The sequence below is a fragment of the Schistocerca nitens genome, chromosome 2, assembly GCF_023898315.1.
Source record: "Schistocerca nitens isolate TAMUIC-IGC-003100 chromosome 2, iqSchNite1.1, whole genome shotgun sequence".
NCBI classification, from domain to species: domain Eukaryota; kingdom Metazoa; phylum Arthropoda; class Insecta; order Orthoptera; family Acrididae; genus Schistocerca; species Schistocerca nitens.
The window spans coordinates 75,408,020-75,429,501 of NC_064615.1; the positions used below are offsets into that span (position 1 = coordinate 75,408,020).

Here is a 21,482-nt window from a genome sequence, read left to right on the forward strand (position 1 = left end):
ATCTTCTTTACTCATTTTGTTTGTAGGCCATTCGAAAATTAAACCAAGGATAAAACAAATGCAAAATGTCAGTATCATCATATTTAAGGAAGAGTGCCGGATGTTCAGAAACGTAAAGTGTAACGTTGTGCATGTAGCTTTAGTACTTGACACCGGAAAACTTGATCTTCGAGAATTCAATGTCGCACCTTATCAAGTACCAGCAGCCTTTCGTACCTTTTGTACATCATATAATAAACAGTACGGCAATCCATAAATACAATGGAAATTTTGTACGTCGTATCAATATCCTGTGAAAATCAAGCTTCTGTAATATTGTAACTAAAGTGATGTGCTTTTATCTACTTTCAACCGTGCCTTCTGTCAGAAATTGATAGCATTTTCGATATATCTCGTTATTTAATTCGACAAACTCCGAAAATTTATACAGTATATTTGTTTTACTCTCATTGTGCTTGCAAGGTAGGTTGTATCATCTCTGAAACTTAAATCACTAAGGCAGCGACTTTTGTGCAATGTGCAATATGGCCGAGGACAATGGCAAGGGTGCTTGTTACGGTTTTCGGATTTTACCTTAAATTGTGCGGTATAAGTGTTTATTGAGTGTAGTATAACGATTACGTCTGTTACATTTGCCGAGTAAGTACCTATTATACACCCAGCGCTATAATTTTTTCGGTCCTTGTGGTTAAACCGTTTTATTGTGTACTTCCGCTCGGCCGTAAAGGAGTAGTGAGAATTCTACTCTCACAAGTGTTACTCTGTTTGAACGATTTTGTCCACCTGTTTGCCAGTAATCAGATATTTAGGGCTTGTGCACTGTATCAACCGCGCGCTCCATCATTTCATGTGTATGCAGAATTTATTTTGTATTCATTTATAAAGAAATGATTCCACTTCGTTACTGTATATTTTGACAGTCTTTATGAATATTTTCTTAACCGACAGTGGAAGCTCTCACCGCATATTTAGAAAGAGAATGCAATCTTGTGTAAATGTATCGCAACGTTGCGTACGGGTTTCTTTTAAAAAACATTACGTTCGTAGACTTAAATGAAACAAATTACTGCTGACATTATCAAAGAGATCATTAGACTTTCAGTTTGTAAAGTCGGCTTTGACTCAGTCTTTTAATAACGACTATTCGAAAACTTCCATTTAAAATTCACTGTATTGAGGAAGGTTATGCGGAGGTTTACGTTCTGTGGTGATACAGTGCACCTGTGTTCAAAATCTCCGAGCGAAGACATGGCGCTTCATTTCACGTCAAAGTATTCACAAATTTGTCTCCCAAAGGAGATGCAAAATGTCCATTTGAAAATGGAGGTGTAGTGCACAACAAGAGCTGGAGTATTTTGGAAATTAAGACACCAATACAAACATAGTTTACTATCGTCACTGTAGCAGTTAGCTTCTCTGTTTAGTGTTTAAGATTGGTTTGTCATATTCAGATTCATGATAGCATGATAACATAGACTTAACAGTGTTTACTGTGTAGAGATTTGTATTTTCTAGAAAGTTCTCAAACCATTACCTTAAAAAAAATTTTTTTTTTCACATTCTACAACTCGTTTAGTGTTACTGAATACCGTGTGTAATGTTTCACTTTGTATTCTTTGTGCTACCTTTAAGAAATTTGTTTTGTAAGCCAAATGATTAACAACAGCCGTCGACACAAGATTTTCATTTGTGCTAGACATTGATAGTTAGTGGAACATAATCAGCTAAAGGATTTTGAATCATTGTTTGGTAATTAGGATTTAAAAATGTGCTGAGTTAAAGAAAAATGCAATAATCACTATACCATTCTCCAAGCAGAGGTCAGAAGCTTAGTCACGAGAGGTACGTAACCGGCAATGAAAAATATGATAGGATATTCAATTTTTTATTGATTGTTTAAGGCAGCAATCTGCTGTGTATTCATAGAATAAGGGATCACACATCTAACTACTAACAGACTGACCAATGCCCCACATCCTGTGTGTGATATTCTTTATTAACGTACACCAGCAATGCCCATGTTATAGTCATAGGAGGAGCAAGCTTATCAGCAGCATTTCGCTGTTAAAAGTACAGTCAGATTTTTTCTCTTTGTTCCCCTTACATTTGGTAATATTTTTTTCCCCTGTAGGCTGAAAAATGTTTTCATCTGAACTGAAACCACTTGTCATTTGCTGTTTCAAAAGTGTTTTTGCATGGGCTGTTGTTTCTGCAAACCAGTTACGGATTTGTTGCTTAGTGACATTTTCGTGGAATGTTGTAAAGTTATGTGTCATTCATTTAGAACTGGCTGTGTTTCAAACAATGTGTGTAAATTTTGCGCTTAGTCTTAGATTAGTTGATGGGTCATCTTTTTGTTTTACTTAGTTACTATACCCTCTGTTCAGCAGTATTTCTTTTGTTACTGGGTTGCTCTGGTGCAGTAGACCAAAGCCATTGGGTTGTAGTGTTCTCTTCAGCCTTACTTAGGGGGAAGTTACACAGTGTGGGTCTTCTGGTGCTTACTTTGTAATGCGATGACTTGCCAACAACAAACTCTGTGGCTGCAGTAGTCATTGGGGTGTCCGGACAACTTCTATAGTTTTTTGCCATTTGTTCATACATGTAATCGCTTGGGCCCCCTACATAAAACTGTATACTTCAGTTTTACAGAAAGCTAGTTGTTCCAGTGATTAGCACGATGCAAGAACAGGAACTAAGATTGAATTCCAAGAGAAAAATTTACAATGTGATTAATTTTAGTTACTGATGTGATTTGAACTTAGTGTAAAATTGTCGCAGTACCAACCATTGACTTTGTCAAAGAACAAACCCTCACAGAAAATGTTTTATACACCCCTGCTTAAACTTAACAGGTATGGATCTGTCCAACATACTGCCACTAAACTTAACTTGTAAAAGTTGTGTTGTTGTAGTCTTCAGTCTGGTTTGATGCAGCTCTCCATGCTACTCTCTCCTGTCCAAGCTTCTTCATGTCCCAGTACCTACTGCAACATACATCCTTCTGAATCTGCTTAGTGTATTCATCTCTTGGTCTCCCTCTACCATTTTTACCCTCCTCACTTTCCTCCAATACTAAATTGATCACTTGATACCTCAGAACGTGTCCTACCAACCAATCCCTTCTTCTAGTAAAGTTGTCACAATTCCTCTTCTCCCCAATTCTGTTCAATACCTCCTCATTAGTTATGTGATCTACCCATGTAATCTTCAGCATTCTTCTGTAGCACCACATTTTAAAAGCTTCTATTCTCTTTTTGTCTAAACTATTTATTGTTCACATTTCACTTCCATACATGGCTACAGTCTACACAAATACTTTCAGAAAGGACTTTCTGACACTTAAATCTATACTCGATATTAACAAATTTCTCTTCTTCAGAAACGCTTTCCTTGCCATTGCCAGTCTACATTTTGTATCCCCTCTACTTCGACCATCATGAGTTATTTTGTTCCCCAAATCGCATAACTCACCTACTTTAAGTGACTCTTATCCTAATCTAATTCTCTCAGCATCACATGATTTAATTAGACTACATTCCATTATCCTCGTTTTGCTTTAGTGATGTTCATCTTATATCCTCCTTTCAAGGCGCTGTCCATTCTGTTCAACTGCTCTTCCAGGTTCTTTGCTGTCTCTGACAGAATTACAATGTCATCAGCAGCGAACCTCAAAGTTTTTATTTCATCTCCATGGATTTTAATACCTACTCAGATTTTTCTTTTGTTTCCTTTACTGCTTGCTCGATATACACATTGAATAACATCGGGGATATTCCCTTCCCAACCACCACTTCTCATTCATGCCCCTCGACTCTTTATAACTACCACCTGGTTTCTGTACAAATTGTAAATAGCCTTTCACTCCCTGTATTTGACCCCTGCCACCTTCAGAATTTGGAAGTGAGTATTCCAGTCAACATTGTCAAAAGCTTTCTCTTAAGTCTACAAATGCCAGAAATGTAGGTTTGCCTTTCCTTAATCTATCTTCTAAGATAAGTCGTAGGGTCAGTATTGCCCACGTGTTTCAACATTTCTACGGAATCCAAACTGATCTTCCCCAATGTTGGCTTCTACCAGTTTTTCCACTCGTCTGTAAAGAATTTGTTAGTATTTTGCAGCCGTGACTTATTAATCTGATAGTTCGGTAATTTTCACATCTGTCAACACCTGCTTAAGTTGTATCACTTCTTAAATTTGTCTTATTGAAAATTGCTGTCAGAACAACAGCTAAACTGTTTATTTTCTCTCAAAAAGATAGTTCATGATCTGCTAATGTTGCAGATGTTATAAAATTCAGGTAAGCACTGCATATCTAGTAAACTAAAGTTATTTTTGGATGACTTCCCTGTGAACATCTGTAGTTTCAAGGCTTATGCTGATTGTAAAGCAGGGAAAAGCTCATTTCTTCTTTATGAGAATCTCTGTAGGTCCTAGCCACATGACTGTTGGCAAACTTGACGTTTTGGTGAGTATCATCATAATAAGGAATTCGCCAGGTGCGAGTAGGGCTCGCGCTCTGAAGTTTCCATACAAACTTAACTATGTACGAGGGTTGGAACTTTAACAGTCGCAACTATTTATTTACAGGTCGTACAAAATATATGTGTGTTTCAAAGTTTTACGGATCTTCAAAGTAGTCACCAGCACTGTGTATAACTTATTGCTAGCGATGTAGGATACTCTTTGCAGTGCCAGTTGTGTTGACAGTTCGAGCGGTGCAGTCTATTGCCCTAAGAATTTGTAGCAGCCCCATCAGTCAAACAAATTAGTAATGGCTTGCGCTGTACGTGCTTGAGCATTGTCCTGCAAAATGATGGTCAGGTCCAGCAGAAAGTGCCATCACTTCTGTCTCTATGCTGTTCATTTTTGGAACACAAGCTACGACCAGCTTAGAGACAGAGGTGATGACACTTTCTGCGGGACCTGACCGTCACTTTGCAGGACAATGCTCAAGCATGTACAGTGCAAGCTGTTACTGATTTGTTTGACTGATGGGGCTGCTAAGTGCTATACCACCTACTGCACTCCCCTGACTTAAGCCCTCGTGAGTTCAACTTGGTTTCTAAACTGAAGGAAACACTTCATGGAATTCACTTCAGAACTGCTACAAATTCGTCGGGCAGTAGACTGTGTCGCATGAACTGTCAACACAACTACTGGCAATGTTAAAAGTATCCTACGACTTCCATATCACTGGCAACGGGTTATTCACAGTTCTGATGACTACTTTGAAAAATGTATCTATTTTGTAAGAGCTGTAAATAAATAGTTGCCACTATTAAAGTTCCAACCCTCGTGTATAGACAGTCATCCATTCCAGAAATCTAGAATGTAGAGGACTTTCAACTATTAGGACATTGATACAGGCAAGTTATCGATCCCAGGAATTGAGACTTTTTGAGAATTTTTTTTTTTTAGTTTGAAGTTACATGACAAATGACACTAGATGTATTTTTTGTCACACATGATTACAGATTAACAATTTTCGGTTTTTTCGTTTGCATGCACTGTGCTTCTTGGCAATTGCATTATTCTAGATCGGTGAGTATTGCCATACAGTTTTTGATGACAAGTTTATGAATGAATGTCAGATTGTGTGACATAAATGGCCTTATCTTCCGATGGCATGGTCATAAGCAGTTCATATTTTTACTCTGCTAAGCGACCATAGATTTCAGCACATGGCACAAGTTTCACCTTGATACACATCTACCTGTTTTTAACAATCGGACGGGAAACATTGATCCTATAAGGGTTCCATTTTTACTTACTAAGTGACAGAACCCTTTAAAAAAAACACACTTGTATGTGGTCAGCATGTAGCAGTGTTTACATAATATTTGTTGATGTGAATATAAAATGACTTGTTCCACATCATTATGATTTAATTGTGCAAATGATCCATGGAACATGAAACTGACTGACTCTGGCGAAGGTAATAGGTATGACACTCCTAAAAATGTTGATTTTAAACACTGCCCCTGGTTGCTAGCCCGAGAGCTTTTCCTCAGCATTATATGCTGTTTTGATAAGAGCATGATTCTGCAGTACTAAAAAGTTCTTCTTTCATATTGAATCTTTCACTTTGTGTAGTGGATGCTACAATTAAATTTTCAGACAGATTAAACCTCTGTTTTCATATGCGACTTAAAAAGCTGTCACTCTGAACTACTTGAACATGTTTTGTGACACCTGAAGTGATTCTATAGTAGGGGTTCTACCTCACCTGCCCATGAGGAATGCTGAAATAGTTCAGTGGGTAACAGCATTCCCTGTGAAAGGGAAGGGTTGACTCCCAGCCCAGCAAAGTTTTAATCTGTCATAAAGTTTGGTCATTTCAGTAATTTTGTGAGTGTAGATACGTATCAGTTCCGTTATGGTGAGTTTAGTTCAGTCTTCAGTGGATCCTAAGGCTGTTACTGACTGCGACATTTTTGTGTCAGTTGCTGATTTTAAAAATGACACATTTTACTGTTTAGGAATCTGTGTTTAAGTGTAGGTTCCCCAGTAACTGGCTGCATACACCAGTTAAAAAGGTTAGGGGAATGCAAGGGCATCCTATAAATAGGACCATGTGTAGTAAAACACTGCAATGTTCACACCATCCAGTGGGTTGAGGACACTGTCACACCATTGTCTTGTTAAACATGACATCTTATGCAAATTTAGTTTTGAAGCCTGTGTTAAGAAATTATATGCAGTAATCAGAAATTTTGTTCTTAAATACTCAAAGTAAAAATATTAATTTGAGGAGCTGTAACTTGATTTGATTCCAGCTTTTCATTACTGTATATACATAGTTCACCTGTTAAATAATGCTTGTATGTCTGAGACTTGTCCTTCAGTCAGTAGCGTAATTCTACATTACATTGAGAATGGTTCAGCACATTTCAGATTTTCTCCTGAACATTCAGAACCAATGGAGAGAAGTACCTTTTTGCTAGATGCCAACACGTGGGAATTATTGCCAACACACACTGCAAAAGTTTCCAAAAATTTTTATTGTTGGGCCTCATTAAGGATGATTTTTGTGTGTAACAAGGTTTCATCCATTTTTTACCAAGTGATGAGATAGTAACATTACTCTGTAGTAAAGTTCTTTTTAGTTCTATCTTCAGTTAAGATTTTTAGTTAATAAAGTATAATACATCATGTAGTAAAACCTATACAATGATAACCTTTTAAATGCGCTGATCTAACTTTATGATCAAATGGCCAGGCATTCTTGTTTTAATTGTGATTGGGGGGGGGGGGGGTTAATGGGGGACAATTTTCATAATAACTTACTTTAATAGTTCATTTTTCATAGAACAATCTGTTAGCTTCCCAACTTGCTGTGCTGTGGAGTGATGCCAACCACTGACAGCAGTAGAACAGGCAGTGTGGGGATCGGGAGTGTTGGCTCTCCTCTCAGATCCGCCCAGATGAGCAGCCTTCCTTGCTCTTCCAAATGTTACACACAGACAAGACATCCTCCCAAAAGCTGTTAATGTGTGCATGGAATATTTTCAGTAAGATTGCTTAAGAATGATTTTTCATGAATTTCATATTCACATTCAGTAAGGGTGTTAAGAACCATTGTCATCATTGAGTACCCTAAAATCATACTCGGGGGCTGTTCACAAATATCTGCTGTGTGTGTAGAGGCATTGTTGTTTAGTTAGTGTTAAAAACACGCTACAAAATTAGAAAGACAGTCACCTTGGGGACCTTAAATCCTGTTCGTTGATAGTCCATGTTCCAAAACAGCTCATATTCACTTAAATATTCACCTCACTTAATGGTTGTGGTGTAAAGTTAATGGAATCAGACTTATACAGATGGATGTCTATTGTTTTTTCCCCACATACCCTTTGCATGGCCAACTAAAGATACTGGCCTGGATATGCTTCAATGACATAAGTTTTGTAGTGCTACTGCTGAAACGCAGCTATCTAGTGGCCCAGCTCAGTACACATCGATCTCTTGTATTTACCGTTTCTGCTTCGCACAAGTACAAATGATGTTACTATTCATTGATTATTATTTACTCAAGATACTAAAAGAAGACTACTCTCAGTAATTCCATTATCTTTAAACTACTTCAAACCTTTGGCCCCAAGAGTTTGCTTAATACAGTTTAACAACACACTATACTGTTTACACTTTTTATAAAAAGAAAAAGTGTAACCATCACTCGTGATGATACTCAGTAACAGTTGTTTTGTACTTAAATAATGCATTTTGTTTATCAGACAGTGTTGTTCAGTCTCGCCATTAAATTTCTTGATGCACACATATATTTGCAAACAATGTTTTGTACTTTACTATAGCATGTTTTAGGCCAATCATTGTACTTCAGATTCTCTCTCTCTCTCTCTCTCTCTCTCTCTCTCTCTCTCACTCTAAGATCTTTAAAGCAGCAACAGCAGCTACAGTTTCCCCCTTGCTTTCAGCCATTTGCAGCATCTGCACAGCATCCTGCAGGCATGCCAGGTGAATGTGAGGAAGTTGTTATAAATACCATTTCTCTCATTTTCCACAATTTAGTTCATGTTCAATCACAGTTGTGTGCCATCTGTTGGTTATGGACAAGATTTTAAAGTGTAATGTTCTTTCCTTACCTCCTTTCAGTGTTTCTGTTTCATATTCCAAAAAGACCTTCAGCATGTTACTGGATTTTAAAAGTCTTCTTTAGTTCAACACTACTTTCTGTGTGTTGTCTTACCAGTCATCAGCTAATAATCGCAGGATAAGCTGCATTAGTCAGGTGGGGTGAATTGATCTCATTTTTCACAATTTTAGTTCACTGCAGGACATTTTAGTACATAATTAACTTGCATCCTGCAGTAAGGAGTGTGAAAATATGCAAATAATGTACTTGTTACTGTTGTTCTACTGTGAAATTGAATATGAACATGTAAAAGTAAAGCAGGTGTTGTGAAAGTTTATAAACATTCAAGGGGTCAAGTATTGAAATTTTAAGTTGACTATTATTGATTTTGGTAGATGACAACGTATGCTCCTGTTTCAGATACGCTGGTCACAAATATGATGGCTGCAGCTATACAGGAGAATGGGCTGCAGTTATTACCAAATGGAAACCTAGCCCACAATATAGGTAATGTTGTGCCAGAGACGGAGCCTGATGGGACTTCCCAGCGTCTCATGCCTGCTGAAGGCCCTCAGCAGCCTGTCGCACAGGCTGAAAATCAGACTGACAGTGGTGAAACACCTGAAATAGACATTGTAATAAACAATGTGGTTTGCAGCTTTAGTGTGAGGTGCCATCTCAATCTACGACAGATCGCACTGAATGGTGCCAACGTTGAATATAGGAAAGAGAACGGGGTGTGTATCATACAAGTCTAAACAGTGATTATGTATTCGATGTAGATTGCATGCAGGTCATTAATAGCATGTATGTCATTTGGTTAATAACTGTTCAAATGGGACAGAATGGATCAGCACTAAATTGTTTCTAATAGGAAGTAAGTTTATAACTGATCTGAATTTGATTGATGATTATCTATAATGTAATTGAAATGAGTAGCTATGTCAACTGTGTAATATAAATAGTCATATTTATTGTGAATCTTTTACATTTTATTCATGTTATGAATTGTTGTGGGCAGTTTGTGGTAAAGCAGTAGTAAGAAAATGATAATTTATTTGTTAAATTCATATTATAGCCTAGAAAACAAGAAGTCAGTTACGTAATATTGCCTGATTGATAGCAGAGAAAGCATCAAATGGTTTTTATCATTCCAATTTGGTCTGAAGTTCTGGCGGTTATAGAATTGATGCAACAGTGTTCGCTTTCTTACTCATTGGTGGTAATTTGCCATGCCATGCTTTCCTCATGGATACAAATTGGCACTTTGACATCTGCGCATGTTTAACTTCTCTGCAGTTATTTATAAATATTTTATTCCTGAGTTTATTAGGATCAAGTTTAGGTTTTTTAGAGACATAATTGCCTTGAGTTGCAGTTTCTCACATTATACATACCACTTTCTTTGTTACTACTGTCTTTAATGTCTGGATTGATGTGTGTTTTTAGGTCCTTTGGCTATAAGTTGAAGGTTTGTGCAGTCGACATTTTTGTTTTGTTAGGGATGGTGGTGTAAAGAAATTGATACTCCAAATATGAAATGCCAGTTTTGAGTAGCTTTCTTACCTTTTGTGCCATGTTTGTTGAAAATTCTCAGTATGCAGTGTCTGTGTGTGTGTGTGTGTGTGTGTGTGTGTGTGTGTGTGTGTGTGTGTGGCTGAATGTTTAAGGGTGCAGTGGTATATATTACTATTTGGCCATGATCAGTTAGTTATCTAATCGTTCCAAGTAAATGGCATTTTGTCCATTACAAGGGGCCATTGTGTTCCCTCTCATTAGTTTGCTAAATGTGCAGTTACTTCCAAATGACCTGTCAAATTGAAATTGATAACTCAGTGTGAACTTGTCGTTAATATCTGTTAAGTTCTGCTGTACTTGATGAGGAAGGTGTTGTAGTGGTTAAGATGCTGGACTTTATCAATTTGTTCAAATACGTGTCCAGGCTTCCTGAATTAGGAGTTCTAGGGTTTTCTTAGATCACTTTGTTACCTCCAAAGTGGTTGCTTCTTCAAACAGGCTGCAGCAGATTTTCTTTCCGTGCCTTGTTTAATTGAACAAGTACTGAAACACTCTCTGTGACTGTGGGGCATTAAATTCTAACATTCATCTGTATTATGTGCAATGTCCTGCAATCCATTGTCTATAAACAAATTTATCTGAAAGCAGTTCATTTATTGAAGGTGTGAGAACCATAAACTCTTAACATCACTGACAGAAGTGTTTCAATGCATTTTTCAGTGTCTTTCACGGAAGTTCTCTGTGTGCACTAAGGTTGACCCTTCACCTGTGGTTTAGTGGGAGGTCATGCCAAGGTGAGGCTGATCAAAGGGCCTTCCCAGTTCATCTGACCAATAGGTTTCGGACACTTTCTGTGGCTGATGAAGGTCCTGAGCGAGATGCAGTCACCTGCCCTGTTCCAGAGAGCCTCTCGGCCCTTGAGGTATGGGCATTTACACAGCTGGGATTTCTGGTAGTTGAGAGCCCTAGCGTTAGGCACATAATGGGATCCCTTAGGGACATGGGTGCAAAAAGAGGAAGGAATTCAGTTTGCACTTAATGTGCATATGAGAAGTCACTCCAGATGTGGTAAAGGTGCTACCAGATACCAAGGTGCAGCCAACTGTGGGTCATGCTCACATCAGTACTAACAATGTGTTTTTGATCGGAGAGACTATCTCTTGTTTTGAGTGGCTGGCTGATATGGTAAAGATCACCAATCACTGCCAGTCTTGTTTGCAAGATGGCGGAGCTCACCATCTGTAGCATTATCGACAGAATTGAATAGGTGCCTGAATCAGAGACTCAGACCATTGTGCAACTGTGCAGGCTGCAGATTCCTCGACTTGTGCCATCAGGTGGTTGGTTTCCGGGTTCTACTTAATAGCTCAGGAGTCCACTACACACAGGAAGCAGCTACACGGACACTGGGGGCTGTGTGGAGATAACTGGATGGTTATTTTATAGGGTCTCTGGGAACTACATAAATGGCATTAGTGTAAAAAGGTGCAAGGCAAACATAGGAAGAGGCAGACCTAGAAACAAATGGTATAGTAGTTATAAATTTTTGTAGCTGTGCTGGGAGAGAATCAGAGTTCCAAGCACTAATGGAAAGCACCGAAGCTCAAATTGTTAGAGGTAAGGAAATCTGTCTAAAGCTGGAAATAAGTTCAGCCAAAATTTTTGCAAAAGACTAACTATGGTGAGGCAGGATGGATTGCAGTTGGCGGTGGAGTGTTTATTGCTGTAAGTAGTAGTTTACCTTGTAGTGAAATTGAAGTAGATAGTTCCTGTGAGCTGGTATGGGTAGAGGCTATGTACTTGGCAACCAGAATAAATTAATTGGTTCCTTCTATCGAACTCCTAACTTGATTATACAGTTGCTTAACAGTTCAAAGAAAACTTTAGTATTATTTCAGATTGGTACCCCATACCTACAATTATAGTTAGTGACTTCAATCTATCCTAGATATGTTGGCAAAAATACTTGTTTAAAGCCAGTGGTACACACAAAACATTATCCAAAATTGTATGCAAAGCTATCTCAGAAAATTATTTTGAACGGTTAGTTCAGAAGCCTATTCAAATTGTAAGTGGTTGCAAAAATACACTTGACCTCTTAGTGACAAATAATCCTGAGGAAACAGGTAGCATAGTGATGGATATAGGGATTAGTGATGACAAGGTGGTTGCACTGAGACTGACTACCATAACATCCAAAACCACCAAAAATTAATCAAAGTACAGCTATTTAAAACATCAGACAACAATCTGCTTGACACCTTCCAAAGATAGTCGTTCCTCCTTCCGACCTCACTAAGCATTGACCAGATGTGGTTTGAATGCAAAGAAATAGTATCGACAGCACAGTACACAGAACTGACCGGAATACTGTTGCAGAAGTAACAGAAATAGTGTCAAATTTTAAAAATTCAAAATCCACAAGAATGGCAAAGTTTTAGTGAAGCTCAACATTTAGCACAAACTTTGATGCAGAATGCTTTTAATAGTTCCACAACAAACCTCCATATTGAAATCTGGAAGGAAACCGAAAGATATTATGGTTGTGTAGAAAGTACACCAGTGACAAGACAGTCAATAACTTCACTGTGCATTTCATTACCTTAACTGTGGATAACAGTGGTGATGTCACTGATGACAGTACCATTTGAGCAGAGTTATTAAACAAGTTTTTATCAAAATTCCTTCATCAAAGTCAATGAAGTAAATATTTCAGAATTCAAGTCTAGAACACCTGCCAATATCAACTTACAGGTAGCTTCCTCAGTGTAGCAAAGCAGCTTAAATAGCTTTGTAAAGGCAAGACCTCTGGCCCAGATTGCATACCAGTCAGGTTCCTTTCAGATTGATGATACAGTAGCTCCACACTTACCTATCATATACAACCACTTGCTTGTCAAAAGATCCGTATCTAAAGATGTGAAAGTTGCACAACTTACACAAATACCCAGAAACGGTAATAGGAGTAATCCACTGAATTACATACCCATATCACTGATGCTGGTTTGTTGAACATTTACTGTGTGTGTGTGTGTGTGTGTGTGTGTGTGTGTGTGTGTGTGTGTGTGTTTTATGTATTACCTCAAAGAAAATGGTTTATTGACTGATAATCTGCATGGCTTCAGAAAACATTCATTTGAAACACAACTGGCTCTTTGTTCTCACAAAGAAGTAATGAGTACTTACTGACAGGAGGGCTTTCATATTGGTTCAAAATATTTAGATTCCAGAAGGCTTTTGACAATGGTCCTCACAAGCAACTTCTATTCAAATTGTGCACCTATGGATATTGTCTTGGTTGTGCAAAGCGATTCTTGATTTCCTGTCAGAAAGGTCACAGTTCATAGTAATTGACGGAGTCATCAAGTAAAGCAAACTTAATATTTGGCATTCCCCAAGAAAGTGTTATAGGCTCTCTGCTCTTCCTAATCTACTTAAAACAACATAGGAAACAAGCTGGACAGACCTCTTAGACTTTTTGCAGATGATGTGCTTGTTAACTGTCTTGTAAAGACATCACATTATTAAAACCAATTGCAAAATGATTTAGACAAGATATCTGTATGGTGCTAAAAGTTGCAATTGAATCTAAATAATGAAAAGTGTGAAGTCATCCACATCAGTATTAAGAGAAATCTGCTAAATTTGTCACATGATAAATCACACGAGTCGAAAGGCTGTAAATTCAGCTAAATACTTAAGGATTACAGTTACAAATAACTTAAATTGGAACAATCACATGTATAATGTTGTGGGGAAAGCAAACCAAAGACTGTAATTTACTGGCAAGACATTTACAATATGCAGTAGATCTAATGGACAAGATGTGTTCAGTGGGGTGGTAATGATCAAACCAAGGGTGTTTTTTCATTGCAGCAGGATCTTCGTGTGAAATTTCAATCATAAACTTTCTCCTTGTATAATGAAAGTATTTTGTTGGTGCCCACCTACATGGGGAGAAATGATCATTAAATAACATAAATTGGAGATTGCACAGAAAGATTAAAGTGCTCATTTTCCCCACATTCTGTTAGATAGGAATGGTAGAGAAATAACTAAAAGGTGGTTTGATGAACCCTCTTTCAGGCACTTAATTGTGAATTGTGAGGTAATTGTGTAGATATATAAGTGTATTGCCATATATTTGATCAAAAATATGTGTAGTTCTGGTGTCCTGGAGGTTGAATACCACCAGAGGAGATGGACTTGAATAGCCATTAGGACCACCACAGCTGTCCTGTGCTTGCACAGTATGAGGACTATTATCTCGCCACATGAGTACGGCGGCAAATAGTGTTACATGTGGCTGGTATATAGGCAATTGCACAGCCAGTTAGTTCAGTGCTTGTACTTGATACTTTCAAATATCTCTTCACTGTTCTAAGATCATTTCATAACTACCTTGATTGTCATCTAGCTACTCTCTCTGGTTGCATCATGGATTTCTCTCTCTGTTGTTCTTGGTCTTGTTGTAGCAGTTCCGGTGACAGCTTTGTGTAGCACCTCATTGTCGTAAAGGTTTGCCCTTGTCCTGGTCTGTAGTCTTGTCTGCAGTCTGTGTGTCGCATTTAGTTCACCTACAGTTAGATTGTGTTACTCTTCTGGTCAGCCCTCTTGTCTGGCGGCTCCCTCCGTTTCTCCATTTCTTCTGGAGTTCTGATGTGCACACCAGTATCTGGCTACCCACATATGTAGCAGTAATTACAGGCTTTAAATTTTACTTTATTCTGTATTTGATGAGTAACAGACATTGTACTAAAATAATTGTACTGTTCACTGAAGGAAAAGTTACATTGTGATGAGAACTTTGTTGACAGAAGACACTTTGTTGTAATGGGAATGAAGGAAAGAGCTACGGCCAAAGATAGACAAATAACAATTTAGACATCTGGAAACAGTAACAGAGCTCTCTCTTGACTGGAGTTCCCAATGGAAGCTATCTTTATTACTGAGAAAGGGCAGTCATGAAAACATGAATAAAATGGAGATATTCAACACAAGAAAATGTGATTAATTGATGTAACAATTGTGTTTTCCGTCCAAAGTGCTACCACTCAAAATACTCCCTTGTGATTAAACTTTAAAAAATCTGCTGCCTAATGCAAATGCGCACAAAAAGTTGTGTTAAGTGTAAAGACCTTCATTTTGGATTCTAGTGAATTGGTAAATGAAGGTTAATGCATCTGAAGTTAACAAAATGCCAGCTGTGTTATTGTATGCTACAATTACTTGAATTTTGGATGTTCTCTGTTTCCTAAAGTGTTTGGTACAACTTTCCAAAATGTGATTACGAAACTTTTGGATGAGATACCATCAAATTACAAACTTAATGCCGTAACATATAGTATTACAGTGAGGTTCTCCACTATTGTGGAAATGTCAACTACCGTATTTACTCAAATCTAGTGCGCACTTTTTTTACCATACGAAGTACTGAAAACTGGGGTGTGCATAAGATTCGATGGTGCATTAGATTTGAGTACAAACTTGAATCATTCATTGGTATTTCTTACCCTATGTAATCTGAAGTAGAAAAACATTAATCAAACTCTAGCAAGAAAATATAGGTACGGTACCTCTGAATTAAAGTAAGGAAGATGTAAATCTGGTAAGAGGTTAGTGTGTTAAAAGAGCTGGTATATATTTCCAGTTCTGAATTCTGTTCGCAGGCGTCAGAACAAAATCCATTACTGCCACGAGAGGAAATTTTCCTTAGTGGTCGGTTCAAATATAACGTGTTCGGTGTGTTTTGTTTTTCCTTGTAGAAATTTAGGTACTGCCCCATACATTACAACACATTGTTGTACATTGCAACCTCGTTTAATTATTGTTGGGCTGCTACAGTACTAGGTAGCATTGTGTTTGCATTAGTTAGTCACTAAATGGAAGGTAAGCAGAGAAAAATATCGTATGAAGCTACTTTAAAGTGTAAAGTAATTCTTTATGCTGAAAAATGTGGTAACAGAAGGCAGGAAGAGAGTTCAATGTAGCTGAGAGTAACATTCACTTATGGAAGAAACAGAAATTGGGATTATTTGCAACTACCATTTCTAGAAAGAAATTCACAGGACCTCACATATCAAGACATCCTGACAATGAAGTAAATGTTCTGGAACTTGTCGGGGAAAGGAGGAAGAATGGGCAACCTGTGACCAGTGACACCATAATAAAAAAGAAGCAAAAGAGGTAGCTGCAGCTCTTAACATACTGAAGCAAGAGTTTAAGGCTAGCTGGGGATGTGTTGAACACATTAAGAAATGAGTGATGCAATAAAACAATATGCTTAAAACTCCCACAGGATTTTGAGAAGAAAGTTCAAGAATTTCAGCAGTGTGTTATCACACTTTGGAAAAAGAAGAATTTTTCGATGGGCCAAATATGCAACATTGAGGAGACTTCAGTTTGGTTTGATATGCCATGTAATTACACGATTGACGAGAAGGGTACAAAAGAAGTTACCGTCAAAACATCTGGGTGTGAAAAACAGCACATAACAGTAATGCTAGCAATCACAGAAGATGGGAACAAACTTCCCCCTTTTTTAATCTTAAAGCGAAAAACAAGCCCTAAGGCTCCAAAAAATTAAAAGCTATTGCCTGATATCATTGTTCAGAATCAAGAGAAGGTATGGCCGACTGAAACTTTGGTACTTGACTGGGTCCGAAACTTACGGGAACTCTGCCCTGTGGTCTTAATGCATTTCGTGGTTGTCTATGTAAAAAAGGTGATCCACAGCCTACCCAGTCACCTTGTTATTGTTCCTGGAGGAATGACTTATGTATTACAATCCCTGGATGTTTGTATAAATAAACCTTTCAGAGGTTAGGTTCAGGAACAATAAAAAAAAAATTTTACGAACCGAATCATGAACTGACTCCAACAGAAAAATTAAACGTGCTGCACCCTACAGTATTGTGCACTGGGTTTGGGCTGCTTGGAAATACATTGAAGCACCAATGATCGTAAAATCATCCAAGAAATGCTGTATTTCAAATAATCTGTATGGCAGTGAAGACAATGTGCTCTGGAATGACTACCGAGGATGGCAGGAAAGGAGGAAAAGAATCTATTTCTGATGTAGACTCTTCCGAGGATTCCATTAATGAGGACATTAGTGCATAATGATGAATAACACCTGTAATTTATAGTATGTTTCTTTGTACGTCATGTAGGTAATTAAGTTGGGTGTTCTTTTTTAATAATGAAAATGTCACTACTGTAATGAGTAACCCAAAAATAAATTGTTTTTTATAGTTCACGTATATATTCACTATTGTTCAAAATAAAGTTAGCATTGTAAAACAGATTTCAACAATACAAAAATACCCTATCAGTGATTGCCAAAATTCCTTTTTTTTTTATTGATTTAATTTTTAAAACTGGGGTGTGCATTACATTCGGTGGCGCATAAGGTTCACATAAATACAGTATTTTTACTGATGTTGAGTGTAGCTTTGAAATGTTAGTCATTTTTACTGCGTAACACTTTAAAGTATGTAACAATGAAAATAATAATTTTTTGACAGTATAATGTACTCAATAAGCGGTGGCAGAACATGCACATAAAAGGAGGTAATAGTTGGACAAGCTTTCAGAGCCAGTGGCTCCTCCTTCAGGCCGAAGTGTTGAAGGGGAAGGAAGAAGTGTGAAGGAAAAGGACTGGAGGCATCTAACTTTCCCCCTCATCCCGCCCAGTAAGTCTCCCCTGACCCACGGTTCTGGGTGACCCTTCCGAAATGTACCCCTGTTCGTAGACACCTCCAGTCCTTTCCTTCACCCCTCTTCCCCCCCCCCCCCCCCCTTTTCAGCCTTTCCACCTGAAGAAAGAGCCACTGGCTCTGGAATCTTGACTGCTTGTAACCTTCTTTTATGTGTGTGTTCTGCCACCGCATGACAAGTAGTTTTTTACATATCCATATGCATTATATTTTAAAGTATTACAGTACTCGTTAGATATCCAGAAAAGTAATGGCGAAAGAGCACCAAGCTACAAGCACGGTAGTTAATCTACAAGTAAATTGTTGAAAAATGTTAGATACAAACTTTTAACTAAGGTTATAAGCAAACCAGACAAAAAATTACTCACCCAGGAGACATTACACTAATACTTCGTGGCACTGCCTCTAGCCTTGACAGTGACTTCTCTTCAGTGAGGAAGAAGGTGAATAAGTTTCTTCAGGTATGCCATGTGCAACAGAATCCTCTGATTGCTAATTGGAGGTACCAAATTGCAAGGATGTTGATCACCTGTATGTGAAAGATGAGTGTGTCTGCAGCATACACATCATGAAGATGTAACAGAGCAGTTTGTCGTAAAGAATGTGGAAGTAAACATCCTGGTTCACGTTCATGGTAAACTGCACGATTGGGCTAAAGTCACAGTTTGGAAATCTCTCAAAGCCCTGTAGAACCACAGCTGGCCTGAAACACACCCACCTCACACTGTGGGTTAAACAACTAATTGGGCTGTTGACGCACACAACACTTTGCATCACTTGAAAAAGAGGCAAAATCGTGACTCGTTCTACCACAGAAATGTGCCTATGTTTGGCTATTGTCTAATTAGTGTTTGGCTCATTGAAGACGTGCATGTAACCACAGTATGTCTCACCAAAGATGCCTGGGAGGGGTCCGCGGGTCACCTAGCACGACCACCAGCCACCACTGCACCCGACTCTGACACTAATCTGCCAGTAGTAGGCTGCGCACATGCTTCCCTGGAGATAAGCATAAACAGTGTTGCCATCTGATCAACTTAAGCTCACCTTTATTTACAGCAGGTGCTCAAAATGGTGTCCCTCTGTGGTAAGAGCAGCCTGATATCATTTCCCATATTTCAGCAACCGAAAGTAGAGTGTTTGCTAATGTGTATATGTCCCTAAATAAATATCCAGAGAGATTATGCTGTTCAAATAACTCTTGTACAGTCATTCTTCTCTTACTCCATCCATGAACAGAATGGAAATAAACCATAATCCGGGTGTATACGCTCCAGAACATCTGGGGAAAAACCTGGAAATTTTTCATCTTGGAGGAAATGGGGTAAAACCCGGGGATTTTTTAGAATTCTGGGAATTTTTCATCATTTTAGAGTTCAGTTAAATTTTTGTAATTTTGTCTGGTAAGAACTGATAAACAGCAAAATGTGTCAAAGGCTTTAGGACAAGGACTATGGACTACTTCATTTCAATAAACTGCTGCCAGCAAGTGTGATGTCTTGTTTGAGCAGTTGCCCGCAGGCTCATGCGCATGAGCAGTCCTTTTGTTTATGGGTAGTACCTTCGCCCGCTTCTGGCTACTTCAAGTGTGGCTGTTAGCTATATCAGCAGTAGCAACAAGCAGCGAGATGCTATCCGGAAAAATTTCTCTGGTGCGCCCAAGCTATTAGATTGCCGCTTGCGCATAGTAGTCTGGGTTGTAGTGAGGAGGGGGTTCGTCCCCACATAAGCCGTATTTATGTTAAGTGATTTTGCTTTTTCCTCTTTTTTTACACTTCTCACATCAAATGGAAACAAAACGGATTTCTGTGGTTGAGAGCTATAAAGTGAATTAAAATACATTCACATAATTACAGAAGGCCAACATATGTTATTAGTTTTTATGATTTGATTTTATTTCCGCAATTTTGGCAGTCAATCGCCTTGCAGAACAATGAAATTATTTTTGTTGGTTTGTTAAATGTGGCTTTTACTAATCTTTTCTCTAGAGGCAGTCTTTTAACTTGTCAGAATCAAAGTGTTTCATTCCGCACTATTGGCTAGTTTCAACGGCTCATTGAATTTGAAGTGCACATTTTGATCTTCTGGCATGTATGGCATTATGCCATATTAAAGAACCAAACAGGAGATAATACAGTGCTGATACTCCAAGAAAATTTGCATCCCAAAAACCGCACTGAAATCTTAATATCAGGTTGGAGCCTAATTCAGTGTGAATCTGCACATATGAATGTGCACTTTTAAGCCGTATTATCCATTTTAGTATGGTGTAAGAAATTCTGTTCCTCTTGGAGTAACCTATTTCTTTTATGAAGTCATGTAAGATCCCTTAATACTATGTATATACGAACATATGGGCTTCCTACTTCGTCGTAGCTGCCCACGCACAGTAACATGTTTCCTAGCATTCTCTGGCAACTGCTGAAACGAAGCTATTTGTAACAGGTCACTGGAAAATATTGCTAGTGGTACTTTGAAAAGCCTTAGTTTCTAAGTAAATTTCCTTGTACACAAGATTGATTAGGTTACGTGTGTGAATGTGCAATGAATTTCTTAAATTGCAGAGCATTTGACTCTCATTTAAAACTTAACACATCAAGGACTAGCCACTTAGAAGAATTTCGAGCTCAGAAGACGATACATTGTCATCATTTAAAATTTCACTCGCATATTTTTGTGATGTATCTTTGCAACACATGTAAAGAAGACCAATATTATATGTGAAAGCTTAACTTTCCTTGTGGCTACACTATGTACATTAATTTAAATCATTAACTCTTCCTATTCGCGTGTTCACACTACTCAACAGTGATGTTGCTATTGGCTGACTACATCATGTGTCCAATATGCTTCGGAAACTAATGTGCTGTTTCAAATCTATACTTTTGTAATACGAATACAAAAATATGCAGCATACTGTAATATGAAAATACACAGCATAAATGTTGCTGCACATCACAGATCTTTCCAAAACTTTTTTTGCCGAGTTTTTTCGTTCTCTGAAGTTCTACGCTGGTGTAGAAAACCTTTACCATTCAAAGAATTTATATTTTTACAGCTCCAATGGAAAGCATATTGTCACTTATCATGGGAAAAGTGTGTTTTTTCACCTTGGAAGTAGTTTATTTTCACATGGGAAAAAGTGCGTTTTTAACTGGGAAATCTGGGAAAAATTCAAAATTTTTTTTCTTGTCCGCGTATGCGCCCTGATATTTGTTACAATAAAAGGTGCCCTCTGCTACACATGTAAGTTATCTGAAGTTATGGATATTAAAAACTTAGTCTAATAGATGAGGATAATTAAGACAACAAAAAAATACTGATGTTCCCTGAAATGTGAAATACTTACATATGAAGTGACTTAATTAAAAGCACAACATTTAGGAAAAAAGATTTGTGGGAATTGACTTAAAAGATAATAAACTCTTTGTATGAAGAGAATGAAGGCCAGTCTCAGTTGGGAATAATATGCCAGTCACATGCTCCATTTTCATATTTGGAACAAGTTTGTGTTCTTGCAGTTGTTAAGGAGTGAGACAACAGACCACCACTGTGGTAATATCAAAATAACACTACTTTCTTAAGGAAAATTAACCAACAGTGATGATTATTGATTGTGAGGTGCAGGAGAATGCAAGACATTAGTGGAA

The 21,482-nt window shown here is 37.9% G+C and overlaps 1 protein-coding gene across 1 annotated transcript in view; it reads left to right on the forward strand.

The window, feature by feature from the left end:
* The first annotated feature begins 499 nt into the window (after positions 1-499).
* LOC126235739 (TATA box-binding protein-like 1) overlaps positions 500-21,482 on the forward strand; it is a 40,562-nt gene continuing 19,579 nt past the window's right edge. The window contains exons 1-2 of the mRNA XM_049944522.1: positions 500-639; positions 9,017-9,333. Of these exons, the coding sequence (XP_049800479.1) occupies positions 9,034-9,333 (300 nt within the window). The 5' untranslated portion in view covers positions 500-639; positions 9,017-9,033. The remainder of the gene's footprint in view (positions 640-9,016; positions 9,334-21,482) is intronic.